The 18,931-nt window shown below is 37.8% G+C and overlaps 3 protein-coding genes across 4 annotated transcripts; all 3 read left to right on the forward strand.

Annotated features, from left to right (window-relative positions):
• The first annotated feature begins 21 nt into the window (after positions 1–21).
• On the forward strand, positions 22–2,459 carry LOC110858063 (sushi domain-containing protein 2). Its single transcript, XM_022106716.2, has 3 exons — positions 22–789; positions 865–1,223; positions 1,308–2,459. The coding sequence occupies exons 1-3, from the start codon at positions 57–59 to the stop codon at positions 2,370–2,372; spliced, it is 2,157 nt and encodes a 718-aa protein (XP_021962408.1). The 5' UTR covers positions 22–56; the 3' UTR covers positions 2,373–2,459.
• An 11,517-nt stretch (positions 2,460–13,976) lies between these two features.
• On the forward strand, positions 13,977–15,740 carry LOC110858124 (phospholipase A and acyltransferase 2). The gene is made up of 3 exons (XM_022106796.2): positions 13,977–14,853; positions 14,923–15,133; positions 15,216–15,740. Exons 1-3 carry the CDS (start codon positions 14,570–14,572, stop codon positions 15,417–15,419), a joined length of 699 nt encoding a protein of 232 aa, XP_021962488.1. The 5' UTR covers positions 13,977–14,569; the 3' UTR covers positions 15,420–15,740.
• Positions 15,741–15,746: 6 nt separating this feature from the next.
• Positions 15,747–18,888, forward strand: LOC110858211 (solute carrier family 22 member 15-like). Of its 2 annotated transcripts, XM_035858591.1 has the most exons (11): positions 15,989–16,254; positions 16,339–16,426; positions 16,494–16,638; positions 16,722–16,814; positions 16,918–17,045; positions 17,131–17,234; positions 17,313–17,440; positions 17,503–17,692; positions 17,764–18,153; positions 18,223–18,509; positions 18,576–18,888. In XM_035858591.1, the coding sequence occupies exons 3-11, from the start codon at positions 16,581–16,583 to the stop codon at positions 18,761–18,763; spliced, it is 1,566 nt and encodes a 521-aa protein (XP_035714484.1). In that variant the 5' UTR covers positions 15,989–16,254; positions 16,339–16,426; positions 16,494–16,580; the 3' UTR covers positions 18,764–18,888. The 2 variants fall into 2 exon arrangements, with proteins under 2 accessions (XP_021962586.1, XP_035714484.1); XM_022106894.2 differs by adding an exon at positions 15,747–15,850 and having other exon boundaries at positions 16,009–16,638.
• Positions 18,889–18,931: the final 43 nt, after the last annotated feature.

Here is an 18,931-nt window from a genome sequence, read left to right on the forward strand (position 1 = left end):
CAATTAGCGTTTTTGGTCATATCCCTCTATCAATAAGGGGCCCATGTTTCCGTGACATGGTCAGTGTGGAATGCCGCTTTTATGATGTTGTTACCACTACAGTTAGAGCTGCTGGAAATGGCGACTCGCTTAGAGTGTGCCAAATACCGTACCTTTACAGGCGTGGTTATTTGAGAATCGACATTATTCTTAATTACCCCAACGCTGCTCCCATCGTTCATCCATACCACTGGCACTACGTGTACGAACTCGAGAATTTTGGCCGTTCTCAAATGCTAGTTGCCTCAGTCGAAAATTCTGGTTCAGTTTCATTGCAATGGACTCCTTCCTACTTTGGTCACCCTTCGATGCAGCTCCAACTAAACCTCGTGGAGTTGGACCTCTTTTCTGGAGAATGGGAAGACAAAGGGGTGCTCAAGAACTTGGTTCCCAACTCGGGACGTTATGTCGGCCAAGTGGATAATGTCGGTCTCCTCCAAGAAGCAACCGCAACTTTCCTCCTTGTCCTTCGACCTCTTGCACAACAATTACCTCTATCACTCAAATACCTTCATTCTGAGGCACAGTACACAAATTATGGCAAGACTGAAGCCGCATACCAGCGACTTTGTAGCGAATGGCATCAAAGCGATAATGGTCCACCAAGGAATTTAGAAATATGTCCCCCATTCTACAGTCAAGCTGTTCGCGATGGAAGGTTCTGGAGAGAATCCATGCCCAGAGATGTATTAAATTTTTTCCACCCCGGAGCCCACCATTCTTTTTTGCAGAGCAATCCAAATTCTGCAGGTGAGATGAATATTCTCTATGCAACCAAGTATTGAAATTTGAAGGTATGAACTAATAAAAGGGTTTGTAACAAAGGTGCCGGTCAGCAATGTGTTTATGGGCCCAGCCAGATTTTGGTTGGAGCCCCTGGGGGAGGGTCGTGCGATAGTGCTAGTCGTCTTAGTCTTACTGGATATGTGCGCCACCACCAACTAGACGTGACCCCCTGGTATTTTTGTTGCAAGTATTCAGGAAGTGCAGACTCATGTCGACGCTATTATGAGAAACGTCCTTCCAATTCGGGCGCTGGTTATGTGCCCCCACGACCCGGAAGCGGGGGTGGAGATCCGCATATGACCACATTTGATGGGGTGGATTATACGTTTAACGGGGTTGGAGAATTTTGGATGATTAAACCTCGATCTGGTTCACCCTACCCAAGGTTATCTGTGCAGGTTTGACTAAAATATAATGAAATTTGATGATGATTATGCAATTTGACGCAATGCATGGAAATACGAAATGTGTTTAAATTTTAGGGCAGGATAGCAGAGTTGCAGGGAACAAATGCCTCCATCTTCACAGCATTCGCTTTCAAGGAGTTTATGAGTGCTTCGTCCTCTGCATCATACACCGTAAAGCTTGACAGTGACGGCTCTCTTCGAGCACTGCATGTCTCATCGGGGCGTCCAGAACCGGTTAATATTTCCATTTCCGACATTCCATCCGACTGGGACACATCCGACGGAGCACCGTGGACCATATCCGATGAGACCAATACCGTCTCAATTTCCCTCTTTGTAACCACTACGAACAATGTGAGACGGGTGTCCATGGTCAGTCTCACCTTCACCTCTGGCTTCTCCTTCTCCATCAGCATTCTTTCTATTAGTGAAAAAGCACTCAACATTTTGAGCAGCGCTGATATCTCTGCGTCCACTAAAGGATACACTGGACTATTTGGAAAATATGACAATATCACAACCAACGATCTAGAGGGTCAAGACTTAGTAGTGACTGCACCTGATGCTAACCTCGAAGTGATACACAATGCGTTTGGAATGACATGGTTGACAAAGGAAGTCGAAACTGTGTTTGTGTATGACGAAGGGGAAACTCATTCCGACTTTCCAGACACAGACTTCACACCTTCATTCGTTGAAGTGAATATTGACGACGTCCCCGAAGTCATTGCAGACTTGTGCGGCGATTCTAAAGCTTGTCGCTTCGATTATGTTAGTTCCGGTGGCGACTATTCCTTTGCTGAAGGCACAAAAGAGTTCGTAGAAGAATTTGAAGAAGTTAAAGAAGCTCATGACCTCGTGCTGATATTTTGCCCCGAACTGACACCCCCAGAAAATGGATACTACACCGTTCCCAACTTCCTCAACGGGTCAATCGCCACATTCTCCTGTGATGGGAGCTACATTCTCGACGGTTCAGAAGAGTTGGTGTGCAACGATTCTGGAGCATGGTCAGGTTCAGAGCCGAAATGCGTTTTCAAGGACAGGGATATCATCGTTGGAGGAGGAATTGTGCCAGTGTCATCCTCACTCTTGATTATCTTGTCGATAGGAGTCTTACCAAGATTGCTGCTCCTGTAAAATTTGTAAAATCATTTATTCACAAAGTTTTATCTATCTCTGTAAATATATTTCACAAAAATAAATTATTTTATAAATGCATAAAAATATTTCCTCTTAAAAAAGTGGATTGTGTGAAATGCGTTGCAAAATGCCTGGGTCGACGAAATATAAAAACATAAAATAAATAAACGCACAAGATTTCATATATTCATACAGCAATTTTATTTTATTTAGTGGCCTTCTCTACCTTGCGGGGTTTTTGGTTTTTGGTTTTATTGGCACAAATTTTCTAGCATAATTACGCTTAATTACACCATCTCGCATCATCACCTCAAAGTTCGGCAGTTGAAGATCAAACAATTATTGTTGTTGCTGACTAATTTTGGTTAGAAAAGCCAAAGTCAGGCCAACACCCCGTCAAGAGTCAGACAGACTCTCATCACAATCATTACAGGAACGGATTGCTCAATACAGTTAGAATTATGCAGATTGTTGGCTTATTTTATGAATGTTTGTTTTTCTTGTGCGGAGAGAGACGAATGCAATGATCATCTCTCATTAATAAACATGAATACGAAGTAAATTTGTAAATAAATGTGTTGTAATATAAATGATGGTCAAATTTTGGTAAGAAAAGTGGAAATTCAATGCATGAGGAAAGAGCGATACGATCAAAGTCAATGGTCAGTTATTGAATGTCATTGAGCTTGCGGTTTTGCCAATTACTGTTTCAAATGATGGGAATAGACTTGATTTTTTTTGTATTGGCGAAGGTTCAAATTCTAAATTATTTTTATTTTTATATATTTAAATCTTGCAAAAAATAGATTTGACAAGTAATACATAAACTTGGCTAAAAAGTTTATACATAGTTTTGAGATCATGTCGATTACTTATTAAACTGTTCTGATAACATTGAGATTTGATTGTGATATGAAAAAGTCCGGAAATTAGGGCTCACTTCATCACATTGCTATCGTTGATCAGAAATAGTGGTCTTAATACAACGACTGGGTGGTCAATCAAATTATCGTCGGATTCTTCATTAAGTGATCCATTCATCTCTCTGATGAATAACAACAGTTGGTTATTTAGTTGTGGTTGTGTTTTTCTTGTTGGTCATCTCCTGCATAAGAGAACTGATTGTTTGGCGAGAAGGTATTTGACCATGAGGGAAAAATATGTAGGATACCCCGCGGGTACACAGATTAAAATTGTATACTATGCGATGCACTTATCTGTTTAAAAGGGAAATTAACAACGACTTGGTAGAAACAAGGCTTCATTTTTTTCAAATCGTATAATGATAAAATTATTTTTTGAAGATGTAATTTTTTTATTTGCTAAAATATGCGACATTTTCGTACATGTATTCTATCAAATTCACATACTTGTACATACGTACGAAAAACAGTTATATTGTGACTCACAATATACATACGTAACTGTCAGTCACAATTTTTGTGACTGACAAGATCAATCCAAGGTCCGATTGATTATCGATCAGATTTGATGATGGATTGAACCTATTCTTTTATTAGGATCAAAAACTTCCCTCTGGATGAAAATGTGATAACTGTACAATTCCTGCTACTTCATGTATATCTACTACTTGTCATCACCATTAATAAACACTCATCGTCTAACAAAGCGTCTTGATGAAATTGAAACAATTTGAATGAATGCAGGGCTAATTATGAATAATAAAGCTGGTGATTGATCCTGATTGTGCAGTTTAACTCAAGTTTATGAATGTATGCATGATACTGATTGGGATATTTATTAATAAGTAACAATAAGTTGGGCCAGGAGGAAGGGAGGGTGGAAGGAAGGAAGGAAGGAAAGAAAAGCGGAAGGTTAAATGTTTAAACAATGATGTTGAATCTGTTAATTGTTCTATTAACCTCTTATGGACGAAAGACATACAATTTTGCTTTCCCTTAGGGACAAAATGCATATATTTGTGAAGTTATGTTGTTTTCAAATTCGAGATCTTCATAATTTTATTTCGCATATTTTTGGGTGAGGTTGCTTGAAAATGTAGCAAATTATTTTCACACAATTTGAACAGATTGTGGATTCTTAATTTCATAGTCTTGCATGAAATGATGCCTCAAATTTTAGTATTCGTCCCCAAAGTAAAGAATCTTACAATTAATTAGTGATAAATATGTTTTAAACATGTGTATTATTCATTAACAACGGATTATCTTCAATAATTCACTTAAAAGATAAGAGGTTAAGAAAAGTAACTGGTTCAATGTTACCCCGCGTAAAATACTTTTTGTCCTTTCCTTGAACAATTATTAAATAAATGGATCGATCAGTCTGAGATAACCACTGAGACGCATCAAGCTACAATAAACCCATGAAATTTACATGATTTAAGCACATTTGCATTTTCACACGACTTTTATTTCAGTCACTGAAATATTTGCAGCTAAATTTACCATTTTCTGTATTTAGCCCAAAATTAATTATTTACTATTGTGAGTAAATGTGTCAGAGTTACGAGTAGAATATGCATTTATTTTCTTGGACACTAGATGAAAATGAAGCTTGACGAATTGCATTTTTTCTGAACCACTGCAGCGGAAAATGAGCACAGTTATTTGCATCGGAATATAAAAATGCAAATCTTTCATGTTCGCATTTACGTGTACTTATGTGTAATAAAAGTTTAACTTTTGGTGTAGAAAACCGCAGCTGAATTTTCATGAAATGTGCAATATTATGCAGTTTTCACAGCTTTATAAAAAAAAATGCATACTCAAATTTGTACCCAATTTCAAAAGCAAATTTTTAATTTGTGTAGTAACAACTTAAAAGCTTTTGAATGAAGGAAGGTGTTGGCTCCCTTTATGGACACTTTAATGGGTCGATCAATTGTGATTAAATTTAAATGTTATTGTCCGTTCCATTAAATTATGCGGTGTGCGTATTGTATCTCGATTCACGATGACGATTGATGATCGTAATGGCGATGGGGTGATGATGATGAGGCCAATTGTAGGGCCGAGGCAGGTGTGGCATATTGGTTGGTATTGATTTAATAGGAATATCGTAACAATGTCAAAACAACAATTTGAATTAAACTTGACACGTGGAATATTCGATTTAGCTGCACAATTTAGCAGAATTATTTTATTGGGACATACATATTTTCGCCTAAATTTAGGTCTTAGCAGTGCAAACATTTGCTGCCCAATTCTTCGTAATAACTCGTCATATTTCGACACACAAATACAGAAAGAAAGGTAATTAAAAAGTTGAAATTCGTAGGTGTAATTGGCCACTCGCTAGAATTGAGCTGCTGCTGCTCAAACAAATACTTGATGATAATTATGCACGGCATTACTAATCTTTATAAAATTAGAGGCTGAAAGAAAATCAGTATGCAAAATAATCCTATAATAAAACCCATTTTGTGACAGATGAGTAATAATCAAGTTCATTTATGTATTTATGACTTTTATGGCATATGTAAATACGTAGACAAACTCTGGCTAATTTTGAGAGACAGAATTTTGTGAAGCAACGATTTATAACGTTAATTTTATGTCATAATTGTTTTTTGATAAACCGTGTCATCCTTTTGTAAACAAGACACAATTATTTGAGCGATGACGAAACAGTATTTGGTTACTTGAAAATATCGAAAAATCAAATTATGGTTGGGATAAAAATATGCCATGGAAGAAGTAAGCATGCACTTGACTGCCCCTTATTCGACAAGTTGCACACAATAAAATTAGGAGTTAAGCCACAGCTTAAGCATTTCAATTTAAATTTAATACCAAGAATGGCCATTAGGTTTTACACACGTAAATAGGAATGAATAACGTTACGAGGGAACCTTGAGCTTAAATGGAAACTAACGAAGCACAACCAAGCATCTTAAAAAAATGTTACATTTACATGTCACAACTTTGATTTAGTTGTTAAGTTATTTAGTTCTGCTGCTTACCTGCCCAGGCAGATAATAGTGTTCTGGTCTTTTTTCACTTTCTGACTCCATTTAATTTCTGCCTATACAAAAGTGAGTCCCTCGGTTGGGTCCTTATTGATTAGTTGGCTGGGTGAGTGAGTGAGGAACTGAAAGAGTTCAACTGTTGTGTTGTGATTTGATGAATAATGGTCAATATTAGAATTGAATGGATGGACTTGAGCGAGATTGATTGAGTGACGTGCAGTGCCACGAACCAATAAATAATATAAAGACATTAATTCAATATTGAGGTTTTGAGACTTACACTAAGATTCAAGGGGAGCGAAAAGGAAGCCATTACGTTTTTAAGGACGGCAGGACAGCAGAAAAACTAGAGTATTATGAGATGGGAAAAATAAGAAGGGCAAAATTTTCGAATAGTTTACGTATCACTCAAAATATTTATGAAATATTTGTTAGGATAGATGATGCGTCAAGTTATGTAAAAAAGGAGATTTGCTTATAAACGATTATAATCTTGAATAACTCCAAAACCTTGGTTCAAAAATTCTAGTTTATGCGACGCCCTTTTAAAATATCAGGAGTTGAAAAATATGAAAAGAAGAATGGTCCATATTTATCCGTGCCAGATTTCCCAGTTACAAAACCGGAAATCTCGTACATACGTCGACTCGAAGTTCGAAAGATTGACTTTCAATAGAAAATACTGTATACACAGTCCAAACCGTTAATTAATGACATAATCTTTCAGATCTTACATAAAGAGCAGTATTCTGGCAATTAAGACTTTTTAGTGACGAATAACATGTCCCACTAATCAATGAGTATATAACGAGGCACGAGTTATGACTCGATGTCAAGGTTAAACTGATCAAATTACTAATTATCAAAAATATTTAACTAGTTGATTGCATCTGTCAACAATTAGCAAATTGTACGTGAAGGCTCGCATCATCTTCAAATTATGACTTAATCATTGCATATAATTGTGGCATTAGCTACACGCATTTTCGTTGGTGTTGATTAGTTCTGGTTCAAAATAGGTCTTGGAGTTGATAACAGTCCTTATCCACTAATTCTCAATGTACGTACACTACTGGGGACAAGGACATAATTATCTAACTTCGGGGCACAATGACACACATTGTTGTTTTTCATCAGCATTCCTAACCAGTCGCTCATTTAAATAATGTAGGTCTTCGGCTTCACTAGAAAGGTCACATCTATTTAGGATTCCATCACCCCCACTTATTCTTATTAATCGACTACCATCAATCAAACGTAAATATTACATTAGTTATGACGGATGGACGGACGGACGGATGCATACCTGAAATTTAGAGCATGTATCGGAATGCATAATAATATCGATCATTTCGCAATAATTCATAAACAAACAACTTCCTTGACAATCGCATAATTTTTTTTGTCTTATTCACGCACCTATCAAACCGGGAGCACTATTTATTATGCACGTCAATCTGCTAAGGCTGCCAGGTCAAAGGTAAACCTTGGAGGAAAAGACAAGACCATAAAATCCGAATTATCTTTGATGATGCGTTAAGTAAACAAATCTCATAAATTAGCATATGTAGGTACACCTCCAAGTAGCACTAATATTAATATCGCGTTAATAACTACACCACAAAAAGAAATTATACGAATAATGATATCGAAAGCATGACTCGTATTTTGTCACGCTCCATCACAAACAACCCATGCATTTCGCACTTGCATTTTGCACACGTTTCAATTTCACAGACTCGTTTTCATTTATACAATTGAATGGATTGTAATAAGGGTCAGTTCGTGGATGGATACGCAGATAAAAGAAATGGACATCCGGATTCCATACATAAAGTTTAATAGCTTTGCAGCAGCAGTGATGATATATATTTTTTTCACGAAGGTCAGTGTCGGCACGCACCACTTGCAAAGGCAGCTCCACCACTTCCGTCGAGGCCGCGTGGGGGGCGCCAACTAGATCGGATCGTATCTTAATTGCTTGTAACGTTCAGCCATTAGAGAAGAAAGGCGAAATAAATTAGATGCTGCCCATGCCATGATGATGAAGGAAACGTATCAACAACAAATTGCATGGGCACCGCGGGGGATGTGTGCGTATGACGAATATCTGGATCAAAATCGCAGATTTTCTCAATGGACGAGAGAGAAAATGGTAAAAATGCAAAAATAAAGCAGCTTTGTCATGCCTAGTTTTTCATTCGTCTGACCATCATCTACTTGTAGAACATTAGTAATTTTAATTGTCTTGTGGTGGACACTTTGCAGATTTATTTACTCTTTTTTATTTATTTTATGACAGGACATGGTGATTAAGTAATGAACTTGAATCCTATTATTTGCATATCACGATCTATAATAATAAATCTGAAAATGGGAGGTGCGAATTTCACGTGTAAATTTATAAATTAGTGCGTGCACTTCAGATTTAAGACTTCCTTCCGTTTGCTTTAGGGGACATATTATTCGTAGTTTTGTTACTAGTATGTGATACATTTTTATTGTGGTGGAATATTTCCTGCACAGAAAATTTATGAGGTGTGGGTGCATACGTAAGATAACCTGAAGTCCTTTTTGGAGGATCAATGATAAATTTCAATGTTAGTATTTTATTTAGATTTGTGAATTGTCAAAAGGTTATTTATTTCGTCACTCCTACCAAAGTGTAAAATAATGTTTTGGTCAAGAACGCCATAATTCTTGTTGCGATTCGCGAAATTGGATAAGTAGAAAAACAATTGACTAAATTCAATTTGTAATTCAAAATTGACCAGGAAAAAGTACAAGTCATGACAGGGAAGGGTTGTCCATCAGGATTTAAAAAATTGTGTGCACCACTAATATGCATGTACCAAGTCAAACACAAATATGTAAGTATGTGACTTAACTCGATAGGAATTTTGATCACCTTATCGCTGCAATCTGAGACATTTATTTATTATGCAGAAACACCGTGTGAGACTGAATTAAGTAATTGATTATGTCACAGTGCAAGAAAATCCATTACTTGGTTTTGATATCGTATCAATTCCATTGTTTACAGAATTACATGAGTGACGACTTCCAACCAACATGATAACCAACACGAGATTTGAACCCGAACTTGTATGCATTCGTTACTTATTTACCTTCACCACACCCACTCACCAAGTAAGCAAGGCAGAAATAGTGGTAAATCTGACTACCATGCCGAATACATACAGTTGTTACTTATTATTAAACTTGGCCTCTGCCCTCATGCGGCGGTGTGATGGTGTCTTACAAGCTTGTAAGTTGAATAATATTCTTTGTGATAGATAGCTCAAAATGGGAATATGCAACAATCAATTTCCATACTCATTCATCATTCATGAACCAGATTCAGTTTCATTCTTTTTTCCAATGTGCTGATGATTGTCAAGCTCGTCGCTAAAACTGGGTTTGGATTGTAAATTAAGTATTTTTAAGTACAGGCAGGTGGAAAATTGAACGCAAGAATTTATACAAATCCATGGGGTGCGTCTTTTTATCTGTACGCAACTTGACGATATTTTGTCTTGTTTCCCTCCATTATTGCGTAAGCATTAAGAAATAAGTACGAAATAAAATAATACAATATTTTTTGCGACTTGGTCCATAATACTGGTTGCTTCAAGGGCCCAGTATGCGGTCGATCACGTCCTGCGTTGCTGCTAATGACACAAGCAACCAGTAAGAAAGTCTGTGTTTTAGGCACCAAATTGGACAGAAATGGGACAAAACAAAAGTGTACAAAATGTTAAATTGGTAAAATAATTCAACTAAGATTTAGAAGAAAGCGACGCATCCGGCAAAAAAGTTGTTGTTTATGCGATCGAAGAGGTGTTTCCTTAATTTTGTCTTAAGAATTGTAGAAATTGACAGTGTTTCTTCCCTCCATTTACTTACATCGTACGTAATAAGGTTATCTCTCTATTTGCATTTAGTAAGTGTTGAGCTAAATTCAATTCATGGTCAAACTTGTGCTAATCTAATCTGAGAAAATGCACCCGGAGCAAAATTATGTATTCATAATAATCATAACGCACACAATAAGTTGTTCTTCGCTGTGGGCTTTCATTCAGTGTGCGATGATTTCAATTGAGTCTGACTCCGCTGACGGCATGTAAAGAATTATTGTGCATGGATCAATCGATGATAATTTATTGAATGAGAATGCCCAACAACGGCAGCAAATCACCCATAAATAATACACTAAACTAGTGACTAAACTCTGCATAACTACCTCACACCAACAACGACGCCAGACTCACAATTAATCTCGCGGAGAGAGAGAGAAGGAGACAATGGGAATGGGAATGCAATTAACCAGTAATTTCTCACTTTCCGCTTTGTTTTCAATGTCTGGGTCCCCATTCTTTGGGGGAGGTGATTTAATCGCGATCTAATTTTAATAAAGGACTTCTTTTTAGAGACCACCAAATTCAAGACAAGGGCATTTTACACTCTAATTGTACAAAACAAAGGAAATGGCCAGATTATTTTTTGGAGGTGCTACAACTATTACCACCGAGGAGGTGGCTATTCTATTCCGTCGTGAGCTTGGCTTATGTAGGATTAGCTTGGCGTGGCAGGACATCAATTAAATTAATTTATGTAGTACGCAACAAATCATCAAGAGCTTTTAGCCCTTAATTGAACCATTTTATTGTACTGAAGCCCAACCCAGGTGTTAAGTTGTGCAGGTTTTTCGCACTTTTTGGAAAAAATCAGGCCAAATCCTCCTCTGTTAAACTTGGCAGGATTAATAAGCATTTAGGCAGCTAAGGTATTATACTTGTAATCATCGTCACAATCATGTATGCTCGTTTCCTGGTCAATGAGTGCTGATTCTTCTCTCATCTTGGATTGACAGATGCAAAAGACACCGCACAATAAACGACACAAGAATTAAAATTAACGCCTTATTATTAATGAATGAATGTCATCGTTGTTGTTGTCACTTGTCACATTTTTTGTTGCGACACATTCACTATTTGTTCAGGATTGTCTATCACGACATCAGAAAAGCAATAAAGAAATTAATTACATAAAGGTAAATTCCAATTATTACTTAATCACCAGGTCTTATTATGATGGGCTTAATTTAGTGTGTAGGTCCTGATCTTATCAATTTTTGGAGACGACGACAGACAATCAAATCAATTGGAGGCAGGCAAAAATAATGGGTAATCAAGTGATGAGCAGTAATGAATGAGCTGTGTGTATTTAATAATATGAATTTAATTGTTTCGTAATGCTTGACCTTCTCAGCGGCTAAAAAAAACAGTTGCATTTTTATGCCCACCTGAAAAATAAGGGTTTACTTTGTGCCTCTCTTTGTGAACAATCGTAAAATGCATTAAGGAATGGAATGCGATCCGCCTTCTCCATTTTCTTATTTGTGATTGATTGATTTGCACCGAGATAAATGGAATGACATAACGTTCTCCATCCCGGTTGTACTTTGGACCATATTCTCTCCTAAAACAGAATTAGCCTCACAAAATTGTTGCATCAGAGAGAAGAAAAACATACAGTAAGTCATTCTTCTTAACAGAAAATGACAATAATTGACAATGGACTCCTCTGTTCTGTTCTTAAACTTGTAACTATTTAAATAAAACAATAGTCCCACTGTTTGATCGTTGCAGAAGCCGCAGTGATGACGACGTAGGATAAATGTACATATAAATGTTACGAAATACGACAGTATTATGTGGTTATGATGCTTATCTGGATACACATAAGCGTTGATCTAATATGCTTACATACTCAATAAGTGACCAAATACACATCTGTACCATTTTTCAGAATTTGAAACCACGAAAAACTTGAGAAACGTGTAATTACTTATTGTGTAAAATGTTCCCCATATTTTCCTCAATTTCTGATTTTCTGCATGTCAAGACGATGACAACTTGATTAAGACTTTATCTCGTCGTGATGAGCTTATTACAAAATATTCATATTCAATCGGCAGTGGTTGCCACTTGGGCTTTGAAATCTAATTTATGTTGCATGCATACATGCGTTGTTAAATTAGTCACATGTGTACTTGCACATGACACTGGATGGGAAAATGTGTGTGTCCTGCAGAGAATCGTATAAAATAGGTCGATGATTAATTGAACAATACAAGGTGCACAAACTGCAAAAGATTACGTATGCAACTAATTTAATTTTTTTCAAAATTTCAAAATTTCTAGAGGAACAAGGGATAAAAATACGGCCTGATTTATGTATTCGTTCCTTCTCTTCATGCATGTCATCATCTCCCGTCGTGGTTTATTGTAATTGTCGGATTACTTAGGCATTCACACCTGAACAATTGCCACCATATGCAAAATCGAGATGAGGAATTCCTTATAATCTCTTCTACTCCTTGTCCTTGGATGGAATCCTGATCGATTTTGTGAGCAGTACTGTACACGCGATGATATATTATGTATGTGGTACTGAAATAAGTACAAGAATTGGAACAGGAACTTTGAGAATGGTACAAAACACATGGATGATGCTCTTTAGGTGGTCGCCATTCTGGTCGCAATTCACATTAGTCATTGTTTCCCCACACCATTATTAAAAGGGAACTTGTATTTCAAGCGAATTATTTTATCCAGAAAAAGTGTACATATGTAGTCGGTCGTGATTTCTGCTCGTAATAATTACTGGTTGAGCGAAACTCGTCTTGTTCAATGGAGCATAGAATGGAATGCCGGACATTGTTGTGACAAAGATCAAAATATCGTCATTTTTTAGACGAGCGAGACAATCACGATGTAACTAGACAGGTCGATCTTAGAGTTAATTTACTTGTGCAATATGGATGGATGGATGAGAGACAGGGCGTAGTATCATTTCAGCCATTTAGTTGTGACATGCATGAATTGTTGTCCCATTCTTGTGCGCTAAACGAGTTAAACCAGGACTTATGTCGATTGAGAGACCTTTATCATCGTCATCATCATCGACGTTCTTCTCCTTGTTGTGACCAAATAATGGACGGAGGAGGTGTAATTGAATTTGCGCAACATTATAATAATAATACAGCATTCATTTCATCGATGATGGTCGATAATGATGTGTACGATGGTATGAAAATGAAGTGCATGGAGGAAGAAGGCTTGCGGTGGTGACGAGGTGGTAAAAAAACGCGAGTGAATCCAATTCTGATTTAGACTTTCATCCGAAAAAAATAGACAATTGAAGTCAAAAAATACAATCAGAGAAGGCATCTCAAGTCTCGAATCGATGATATTGCCTTGCCTTATGGTGCATGACGGTGTTGTCGTGTGGTTCAAGTTCCTCATCCTCATTCAAAGCCATTCATTTAGCCAGTACGCTTTGTACGCTGGGAAGAATGAGACAATGAGAAAAATGAGGTTTACAATTTTTACGTTTCTGAATGTCAAGTGTCAAGACCTCAATTGTGTCGATTTTTAGGTGTTGACATGATATTTAGCATATGAACAGAATCCGACTAAGGTTGCGCTTTGTCCAAATTCCAGTTTTGCAGAAGGCAGAGGAGTTGTTTTGTAAACATTTGTCGAGATTTAGTTGGGGGTAAATGATAATGAAGTGACGTAATCTGATCAAATAAGTACACACAGACGTAAAGAGGAATGATTTAAATAATATGCATGAAGACTGCAATGTTTGGGAAATACCTGTTTTTTAGCATGTGCTTGGTAAATTAAACGAATAATTAAAAGACAGTTTATTAAATAAAGTGTGATCATTACAAAAATAATTAAAGTTACTTCATAAGCCGGTTAAAATTGTTATCTATACGGTTCGTCCTTCAGCAGATGGACGTTTCCTCTTGACGTGTTTGTACTATGAGTAATTTGCACGTATGTATAATTTATTATCTCATTTCCATTTATTCGTCATCTTTACGAGAAGTTAACCGTTTTAATGACATGAAACGAACACCAAATGCCGAGTTGAAAAGAGAGACTGCTGGAACCTGAAAGTGATTTCACCTCTCGTTACTTGTTGTGCGACAAAATATTCAACCAAACAAGAAGGTGGCCAGTGGGCAGAAAATCGTAATTTGAACAGATATGATAAGTCCGTCTTATCAATGTGTATCACGCGTTACATTCACCCAAATGCAAACATCACCCATACAAACCCACGTTTTGAGATTTATTAGCTCATACTTTATTCAACGAAAGTAAATCAAATAGTAGTGTTTATTCCGTTTAGTGAAAATTTGCCAATTTTCTCCCTAAAACACATGCAAGAAATCATGGCTCGATTAAAAGCAGCTCAACTCAACACTTCGGATGGTTCCATGGTGGAACCTTTATTCCTCGACATTTGGGCGGTGGACAAATTTTTCGAGTACAACCATCACAAAGGAACAATTGTCCCTCAACTGGAGGCAGGGGATGAAATCTGGTTAAAAAAAGAAACCCAAGGCTACTCCCATGTCCTCTTGTACATTGGGAACAGTGAAGTTGTGCACGTGAGTGATGTGCAGAAAAGTGGGTTGAGTTTGGGAAAAACTATAATTTGCAGGTATGGAAGCGATTTAAAATTTTACGCAATTTTAATTTCTTAAAAATTTAGTTTCTGATTTTTTTGCAGAGATAAATTAGAAGACGTCGCAAAAGATAAGTTGATCGGATGCCGCAAAACCAATGGTCTCTCGCCTGAGAAAAGGGACGAAATTGTCACCCGAGCGCTAAAAGATGTCGGAAAATTTTTTCCCTACCTCCTCACGACGGATAATTGTGAGCACCAAGTCAAATATTGGATCTCTGGGGTGAAGGATTATCGCTGGATAGTTAGCACCCAGGCAAGTCATTATTACTTCAAATATAACGAGGACAAGTTATCTGTAACTGGATGATTTCTTGACCACTATTTCTTGATTACAGGTTCGAGACCACGTGGTCATTGGAGTGATTGGATTTCTTGTTGGAGCTGGAATTGGGGCCGGATTAGCAGTTTTTTTGTGGTCAACCGATGTATTTCCAGTTCTTGGATGTTCCTTGGGAGGGGGACTGCTTTGTGCCGTATCACTCGTCGCATTTAAATATTGCATGAGTTCTTTAGAGAATAGGAAGTTCTTTGCGAGATAAAATATCTTCCAGTTTAATATCAGAATATTTATATGAGTTTAAACTATAAACCTGTGTGTATTTTCCGTTTCGCGTCCTAAAACCCGGGTTCGGGTGGGAACACAGTCAACCCGAATCCATCCACCCAATCTGACCAAATTGTAAATACACGTGCTGCTGTGAACAAGTGTTCTCAGAGTTATGCAATTAATACACAAGTACATACGCACTTTTGGTGCGAATAAGACACACTTTATTTTACTGTTCTGTTATTTTTTATCAATTTCATTTATAAAAATATATATATAATAAATCAAATTATCCAGTGGGATCCAGATTTCATTCAGTTTTATTTCGATAACAACTTGAATTGAAAACAGGAAGTTTTTTGTTCCGTGGGTCGATGTGGGTCGTGAATAAAAAAAGTCATACTGGAAATAAGCGGTCTTTGGGTATGTATGTAAATATGTGTCTACGTGTGGATTAAATAAAATCATCTGTCTTGCATTTATCATAATTTATGCAACACTTTAAAATCATCCGATAATTATTGCATTTATTTAAACTTGAGAAACGTTAATTAAATTTTCTTATCGGGCGGAAAAACCAGGTCGAACCATGGTGAACCTCTTCCTGACTACAAAACGATGCATGGGCCTCGCTCAAATAATGCATTCCTGCACAAACACGGACAAACTGTAAATTCACAGCTTTGTTCCAGCATAAACTGCCGGAAGTAAAATTAAAGGGGTTCGCCTTTGTTATCAGTAAAGGGTTAAGTACTCATTGGTAGGTATGACGGCAACCTTCCTTGACCTTGCTTCCGCCTTTTAGTCAGAGATTAACATTTCAACACGTAAGAGATGAGCAAACTAAATATTATGTAAAGTTGACTCTGTTATGTCATCATGGATTATTGGACTGCATGGTTTTCCAGCAGACAGACCATCAGTCTTCTCATTCGGACCTTATTCCTCTCACAAAATGGGAATTGACAAGTTTTAGTGTCACTGACAGTGTCAAATAAGGTGAAGAAAAATGAGATAAAGTCAAATAAAATATAAACGAATAAGTGTGGTGCCCATCGGTCTGGAGGTTTCAGTGAAGTCAAGTCATCACGACGGGAAGGAACGGAGAACAAGAAACGCTTCAAGATATAGACGAAACAAATAGTGAATAAAAATGAAACCGGAGCTTAATAAAAAGACGAAAGGGTTCGAAGAGGTTTTAGAAGATTGTGGTAAATAATTTTTAAAAAATCTGGATTTATATGCAGTGATGTTACATGAATTGTGGTTTTTACATGCGTAAAAAATGTTACAGGAGGTTTTGGCAAATTCCAGTTTATCGTGCTGGTAGCACTACTTTTGCCAGAGATTCCGGCAGCGTTTGTGGCATTTGCTCCCGTATTTGTGGGTAAGGAGTGTGTTAATTAGCTGTTTTTTAGAGATGACATGCATAAATAATATTATTATGCATGTATTTACAGTCAAATTCACTTATACATATGCACTTACAGGCAGGTCAATTGCTAACTGGAGTTGCGTGGTGGATGGAAATGGAACCGTAGATGAAGTATTTACCGGTGCGATGTGTGATTGTCCTGGAACATTGTTGCTGAGTGATGAGTCGTCCATTGTGGCAGAGGTACATACATAAGTATGCAGTGGACATGTGTAGTTGATAGTGAAATTGAGACAATTTCCTTAATATGTAATGTATTTGTGTCTAGTGGGGCCTCGTGTGCCAACATTCATGGGTATCCGATTTCATCACGAGTGTTCAAATGCTGGGAATGTTGATAGGATCGCTGTTTTCTTCACAAATTTCAGATTGGTAATTTCAAATTGATACATGAATCCATGTCCGAGAATTTAATTTTAAGCAATTGGTACTCCAAATTATTCAAATAAGGTATGGAAGGAAATGGGTGTACATTGGGGTCTGTGGTCTCATGGCGTTCGGTCAAGGTCTCTCCTCTCTGGCACCAAATCCGGTAGTTTATGCGGTCGCCAGATTTTTTGCGGGAGCAGGAATTTCTGGTTGGTTGAAATGAATGGGTTAAAATTGTAAATTTCTTACGCCTTGTGTCCTGTGAGCACAGGTTTCATGGGGATGTCAACCATCTACCCGTTAGAATTTATGACGCCCAACTATCGGCTCCTTATCGGGAGTGTTGGTCCTTGGGGAGAGGGTATCATGCTGTTTGCTCTCCTCGCTTATTACGTAGCTCCCTGGAGGAGCCTCCTCTTCTATTCTGCCCTTCCATTCATCTTTGTGATTGTCGTCGTTCCGTAAGATCTTATCCTCATTCATTGAATTTCATCCATTTTATCGAAAAGTCTTATCCTTTCATCACTATCAGATTCATCCCCGAAAGCCCCCGTTACTTATTGCGCCAAGGCCGAGTAGAAGAAGCGGTCCAGGTCGTGAGAAAAATTCAGAGTGTGAATCACGGTCGAAATCACCATCACGACTTAATAACTTTCCAAACTTTGGATGCGATTTCGCGCGAGGAGGCAGCCCTGAGTGGAAGCGGAAGCAATGGGAGGTTTTCATACGTCGACTTTTTTCGAGATGCGCAACTTCGCAGGAAGACGCTACTCTTGATGGGGATCTGGTTTTCTTGGTCCATCGTCTACTTTGGGATCAGTTACAATATCAAGAACTTACGGGGTGATGCTTACCTCAACGTTGCCCTGATGGGACTTTCAGACGCGTTGGGATATCCGGCTGCGCTCCTCATTAACAATAAGTAAAATTTTTTTTGAAAAATTGCTTAAAGTAAAAATCAACATTTTTAACTCACCTAATTTTTATCCAGATTGGGCAGAAGAAAATCTCTCGTCATCTTTATGTCTCTTGGGGCCTGCTTTCTCGTCCTTCTCGCCGGACTTGAGCTCTCTTTCGGGACCCTGATGGACCCCGGCTTCGTCGCGTTTCTCACCCTTTCTGGAAAATTCGGCGTTGCTGGGGCTCGCTCAGCAGCGAGGATGTTAACCGGAGAAAGTTTCCCGACATCGATTCGCACCATGGGCTACGGAATTTCGGGCGTGACTGCCGGCGTGGGGGGAATTTTCTCCCCGCAGATCGCATATTTTGGAGCATTATGTAAGACATGCGTCTTGACCAGATTAGAAATGAGGCAAGATTGATTAATTATTATATCCATGACAGGGTGGGGTCCTCTTCCTTTCGTTACATTTGCCGTCATCAGTGTGGGAGGATCTTTACTTTCACTTCTTCTTCCAGAAACTGCGGGGAAATTATTGAGCGTAGAGAGCTCAGGGTTAATCGCAGGCGGAACCAAAAAGGGAGGAGGACATGATAAAAAGAAGAATTACAAGTCCACCAGTTGTTGCTAAGTATATTTGTAGGGGGTAAATTATTGTTGATATTTTTTAAATGACGACATCATTGAAAGTCGCTGGATAATATGTAAATTAATGCTATGCACTTAAAATGTGAAATAAATAAAATATTAAAATGATTCAATGCAATGACTCAAATTATTCCGTGCTGGACTTTGCTTG

Source organism: Folsomia candida, unplaced genomic scaffold (genome assembly GCF_002217175.1).
Source record: "Folsomia candida strain VU population unplaced genomic scaffold, ASM221717v1 Fcan01_Sc020, whole genome shotgun sequence".
NCBI classification, from domain to species: domain Eukaryota; kingdom Metazoa; phylum Arthropoda; class Collembola; order Entomobryomorpha; family Isotomidae; genus Folsomia; species Folsomia candida.